Source organism: Amblyomma mixtum, chromosome 3 (genome assembly GCF_055824585.1).
Source record: "Amblyomma mixtum isolate Tamu chromosome 3, ASM5582458v1, whole genome shotgun sequence".
Taxonomy (NCBI): domain Eukaryota; kingdom Metazoa; phylum Arthropoda; class Arachnida; order Ixodida; family Ixodidae; genus Amblyomma; species Amblyomma mixtum.
In genome coordinates this window covers 124,273,325-124,279,327 of record NC_143014.1, presented here as the reverse complement: position 1 = coordinate 124,279,327, position 6,003 = coordinate 124,273,325, and the positions used below count along the sequence as shown (strand labels likewise).

Genomic DNA, 6,003 nt, shown 5'->3' with positions numbered 1-6,003 from the left:
CTTGTTTGTATGTAACATTAATTTGCTCTTCTTTCAACTATACATTCATAAAAACTGAAAAAGTGCAATGCTGATATGTTTTAGCTACTTCTATCCAGGTAAGTGCAGTGCTACCATGTGTTCGCCCCTTTTTGTCTGAAGGTGTAAGGTATAGGTTAGGGTGGCAGGCAGCTTCAAGCACTATCAGCCGCCACAGCTAATGTAGTAAAAAGCTCTTATGCATTACTATTGAGCACTACAGTAACTTACTTTTAGTGGCAAGAACCGTGCTGCTGTTGTTGCATCCCCCTCATTGCTGCCTCCTTTGAAATTCCTGGCTGCTGCCACTGCCATGGAACTTCCCCAGCCATGCTGCAGAAGTATGCAGCGAACTGGTCTCTGGCTGCAGCAGCATCAGCGAGGTGGTTCCTTGCATGGGTTGGAGCGAGAGAAAAGTATCTGGGCTCAGAGTTGTCTCCCCCTTGGATGCCTTGCCGCCAGCGTCCTTCCACAACATTCCCAAGCATGTCTTCTCTGTCCATGAAGGTCTGTGACCGTGGATTTCGGACAGTGAGGAAGTTGTGAAGGACGCAGGCAGCCTTGACAACGAAGTCCACATTTTCAGGGCGGAGGGGAATTGTACGCAATAGGATGCGCCACCTTGCTGCGGTGATCCCAAAGGCGTTTTCAGCACACCGCCTGGAAAAAAAAATAAAAAAGAATGCTCAGCATTTAAAGTAATAACAAGAGGCAAATAAATGTGCCACATTCAGCGCATCTATTTTTTTTAACAAACACATCAAGGGGGACATCAATACAGTAACAAGAGGCTAAAAATATTAAGCCGAATTGCACCTGTCCAAACTAGTTGGCTCTGAAATTACTATGCATCCGTAACCAGTACTTCCCTCCAGTCAGTAAGAAGTTTACTGGAAATGCTTTCGATAATCCAACCCATTGATAAATCAAGGAAGTGTACGGGTATTTTCAATTCATCTCTTTCGAAACAGGCCTCTATTTTACCACATCTTTCACTGCTAGCTTATCAAGACTAATGAAATAATGTGAGATCATACCATGCTCTGCTCAATCTGTAATTGAACACTCTCTTCTGGTCATCCAGCTGCCTCGATGGGTAAGGGCGCATGAAGTGTGTTTTTAGCTGGAATGCCTCATCACCCACAAATGCGTAGGGTGCAGGTGTGGCCATCCCAGGTAGTGTTGCAAGCTTGGGAATGTCAAGATTTCCCTCAGTGAGGTCACGGCCGAAGTCGCATCTTCTGAAAGTCCCCCCGTCGCTCAGCCGGCCTTCGGCACCCACATCTACAAGGATGTACTTGCAGTGGCTGTCCACGATGGCCATCAGCACTACAGAGTGCGTGCCCTGAAATAAAAAGCAAAGCACAGACAATCAGCACAGGGGTCACTACACTCACTCTAAGATGCTCAATGTAGCAATGACCAAGGCCTGACTTCATGCTTCATGGCTTAATCGTCCTAAACGCCTCCCCACGCCTCTTGCAATCCCTTACAGTGTTACCACAAAGTTGTATTTAAAGGTCATCTAGTCACTGTCAATAAATTTACATATGTCATTTCAACCTGAATAACGTATTGAACCTGTGTGATCTTACCTTGTAGTTGTAGTAGCTGCTCCCAGAATTGGGAGGGCAAGTGATGGCCACATGCTTGCCGTCGACTGCTCCCAAATAGTTTGGGAACTGCCATCGCAAGCTGAAATCCCTGGCGATTTGTACCCACTGTGACTGTGTAGGCGTCTGGAAGGAGTCAGCAGCGCTCTTTGTAGGATGGACAGTGACAATGTTGCTAACTACCACGTGACAAAAAGCCACCCTGCAGTGACAGATAAGGAGTACGCAATTTTGTCTCCACATTTCTCCCTGTCAATTTGTTTATGCTCCTCTGTCATCAGCCTGGCAAACATGCAACCACCCATTCCTAGGATATGTGTACGAAATGCTGGAAATGCTATCAGTAGAAGATAGCGGCAAATAAGTTTAAGGTCATCTTTTTGCTGCCTGTGAAATCGTAGAGTGAAACATATCCACTGATAATTGTACCAAACAGTGCTTCAGTACTAGGTACATTTGAAAAGGCACTATGAAGCTAGCAGCATGGAAAACTGTCCTACAAAGTGGTACATCTCCAAGATTGCCAACAATGACTCTCACATCAAAGAGGGAACATATTAATGAAACAGTGAAGCATATCTTCCGAAATCCAGCACATTGAAGGAGATGCAATGAGTGGCAAATTTTTTTGCATTGGACGAACTCACCGGCATGAATACATCTTTAAGTCGCTCCCAGATGGCCCGACAGGTTGCGTGAATGCAGCGCCTTGCAGTCTCAATACCGACACGGTAGGCTAGTGCTACACTGCAGATGTCTTGCCCCGAAGCCAGGTAGCTACAAGATGAAGCAGGAGAATCAATCAGTAAGGAAACTTGAACCAGCAACCCTTGTTTCACTTGAGTTTGATCTTTGCACCATAGTGTCCTAGTTTTTTATGCAGCTTTTGTAGATATGGCAGACCGAGTAATTTCATGATGTGAAGTGCTAGATGGCATGGTTAGCATAGTCATGGACTCTAATATTTCCTGTGTGACCACCATGACAGGACAGTGCTAGGGGTTCTTTACCCTTACTACTCTGTCTTAATGATTTTGTTTTTCTTCTGTTCACTCAAACTGCAGCTTGGTGCTTATGTCTGTGGGCGACACATTTTTTTTTTTTTTGCAAAAAAGAAAACTGACCAACAACTACGATGCTCGGTAATGCAAAGTTTGAGTGCTGCTCTTCAGGTATCTTAGTTTTGTGATATGACTACGTAAAGGATTTGAGGCAGAAATGTTTCTGCAAACATGCACTTAGAGCCTAGACTATATTTTCCCACACATAGCCATCCTTCAAATGACTCTCAGTACAGGATGCATTTATGTGCTATACTTTAAGGGTGAAGGGAAGACCCAACGCTACCATTCACCAGATCATCGAAGACGCCTGTGTTCCCGATGACCATGGTGCGTTGCGGAAGGCTGAGCAGAATCATGCACACTAGGTTTACCGGCTACCCACTTAATGCTGGTTTGTAACCCGATGGGATTGCGAATGGACAATCGGTAACCCACCGTTTATGGCAATGGCAACGCCACTAAGCCAGGAATGGGCACTCAGGAGCTGCACTCGAACTATTTTTCACGGGGCGCATGCAGATTTTTTTTTTTTTTGTCTTAATGGCTTTCAGTGTGACACAACTCTACTTGTCCAATCTCCCAGGCCTTTCTCTTTCTTTATTCTTTCTAAGGGCTACTGAAAACCAGCAAATGAAATAAGGAAAAATGAGGGACTCATTGTGGCCTGAAAACGTCAGGAGGGTTATATGTCTATGCTATCCATACCAACCTGCCACGACACTGGAAGACACCGCTTCTTGGAAAGCAGAATTCAAGCTGTACAAACCTTAATGCTATTGCAAGTCGCTCGGCTGGCTCCAGGGGCTCCCTTACAACGTGCTGCCGTGTCAGGTCCGGGGAAACAAAGCTGAGCACCTCATCAAACAGCTGTGGAGTCATTCTGAAGAACTTGAAAAACAGATCATGGTCGCCGTCACACATGCGACGCATCTGTCGGGAAAAAAATATGCCCTCTGTTAGGCCAACAAGCAACAACTGAGAGCACGATTAGAACACCTAGTAATATGTTATTACATTGGCTGTTGTGGATGGTTCCCGAGACCGCATGAAGCATTTGTTTGAGTATATTACTTATGCCAGTGGAGGTGGCCCAGTGCCTTTCACAGCTGAATCTTGTCGACATTGGTGCTGTGGTGCCAGCTTTACTAATTAGTAGTTGAATCTCGGCAGCAAAGGTACTGTGGTTCTGTGTGAGCAGCGCAGGAGCACTTAGTTTTGCACAGCCTTTCTTTCCCTGGCACTGTTATGTAATACTACTTGGTTGGTTTGTTTTAGGTTTATGGGGGTTTAACATCCCAAGGCGACTCAGGCTATGAGGGACGCTGTAGTGAAGAGCTCCGGAAATTTTGACAAATTGCCTCGTAGCAATGATTGGCTGATGTGATGCATAATTCTTGTCTCATTTAGAAAACCTATATAGGCAATGGAGAACTTTGGAGTCTACTGTACCAGCACGGTTCCATACAGAGGAAAGTAAGGCTAAACAATAATAGGGCCCAAATGCAACTAATGATTTTTAGGCTGCTTGGTGCGATGGATTTCAGTCACACCAATAACAGGCACACTCCCACGAAAAAAGAGTGCCGTGACTCTGAAGCCCCTGCCACATGGCTCCGGATGACAAGAGCTGCCTGCCACCTACCATTGTTGCTACATGGAACCACGACCTGCCATGACTGACAGGTGACAGAATGAGGAGAAAGGAATCACACTCCTCCTCTTGTAGATGAGAGGTGGGGGACTCAGAGGTGGGAGAGAGAGGAGACTCGAATATAATGAAAAACTTGCTGACAGCTAAAAGCACAACATCCTGCATCTAAGAAATCAGACCGATACTCGTCCTCCGATATAACGGAAGTACTTTGTTAAAACAAAAAGACTATGAATGAAGACAAAAATGGAAGATAGGACGAAAGCTCAGGGTACATAGGCTACATAGGGTACACAGGGAAAAAAACTACACTTACATAAAAAAAAGCAGTTCGGTATATCGCTAATGTGTCTTTTTTGCATCACTCGGCCCCCCTTTTCGAGAAATATAATGTTCTCCCAGTGTTTTGCCAATATAACTATAGGTTAATGCTAATATATAAATCTTTTGTGAAAGAAAAAAGTAATTTTTTAATATCTTTAGCCCAACTACAAGAAAACGCCAGACCTCGCCTTACGAGGCACAAGGAAAAATGGCATGTACCTACACCTCATACCATACGCAATCTTTGAAATATATTACTCCCACATTACTCAATAGTTTAGAGAGAAATGAAATGAAAATAAGGTCTTACATAATCACAACTTTTTGTCTCATCTCATAAACAGTATTCATCGCCTGTATTGATAGTATTCATAGCATTTTTAGCTTTGAGCCCTCTGCCCAGAGGTAACAATGCAACTACTGCTAAAATTCAGTTCGCACTTAAAGGTACACACCACCCCTAAACGAGCCGATATTTACTGCTTCGTGGTTTTCTTTTTCCAGCTGGTGAAAGTGTTCTATGCTGGCGCAACTGAAGCCATTTTTATTATGTCCGGTCGGAAATGCAGTAGTTTTTTTCCCTCTCGGCGGAATCACTCTAGCCGCAGCCTACAATCCGAGCTTTTCTAATACTTTGCATTTAGGTTTTCCACTCAAAGGAATGGAGGTATACTTACCGCTGTGTGATAGAGGCCTTCCTGCCTGCGCGCCGCAAACACAGGCCGCACCCACCAGCGTGGTCGTCTTCGCTGGAGCCGCTTCTGCCTCTTCCCCATGATGAGAAGAACCGCTGCTCTTATCATGAGCAGCAAAACTCGTCTCCGTGCGGACACTGCCGGCATTATTGATAGTGACGGACAGAGACGAGCTAGCAGAAACACAGACGACCTCGAAATGCGCGGGAAAGCTTTTCCGCGGAATTTAATGTCGATGGCGCTGCAGATTATGACGAATACTTGGAAATAAGTGACGGAGGATGTGTTTGTTTGTTTCAAAAACTAAGACGCAAACTAACATTCAGTTCACTGAATCAATGACTTGTCTTTTTTCTTTTTAAAGGTCAAGACTTCAAGTAGCCGTCGGATTGTTTCGGTTGGTTTCAGCGTAAGGAGTCTCGCAACAATGCAGCAACGCGAGCTGAGCGCGAGCACCAGCGTCACGAGGCGACAGGCCATCGAGTTGTGCATGTTTTCCGACGCCTGTCGCGGCGCGGCGCTGGGCGCGTAGGCGCTGCGCTGGTGCGCCTCGGATGTGTCCATGGAGGCACTAGCCAAACACTTCAGCTGGGGCTGGGCAGAAACGAAAAGCATAATAATAGCCAAAAACTGTGCTT

At 45.4% G+C, this 6,003-nt stretch overlaps 1 protein-coding gene across 1 annotated transcript; it reads right to left on the bottom strand.

Annotated features, from left to right (window-relative positions):
• Positions 1 to 251: 251 nt before the first annotated feature.
• Positions 252 to 5,574, bottom strand: LOC149351714 (uncharacterized). Its single transcript, XM_089581074.1, has 6 exons — positions 5,348 to 5,574; positions 3,462 to 3,625; positions 2,279 to 2,408; positions 1,614 to 1,757; positions 1,056 to 1,363; positions 252 to 678 (listed from the first exon to the last, which is right to left on the bottom strand). Exons 1-6 carry the CDS (start codon positions 5,510 to 5,512, stop codon positions 252 to 254), a joined length of 1,338 nt encoding a protein of 445 aa, XP_089437200.1. The 5' UTR covers positions 5,513 to 5,574.
• Between the last annotated feature and the right edge of the window lie 429 nt (positions 5,575 to 6,003).

Coding starts and splice junctions, on each gene's coding strand:
- LOC149351714 (XM_089581074.1), bottom strand. CDS start 5,512: ATGCCGGCAGTGTCCGCACGGAGACGAGTTTTGCTGCTCATGATAAGA. Junction 3,626..5,347: donor AAGGCCTCTATCACACAGCG/GTAAGTATACCT, acceptor TTTTCCCGACAG/ATGCGTCGCATGTGTGACGG. Junction 1,364..1,613: donor GCAGCTACTACAACTACAAG/GTAAGATCACAC, acceptor TTTTTATTTCAG/GGCACGCACTCTGTAGTGCT.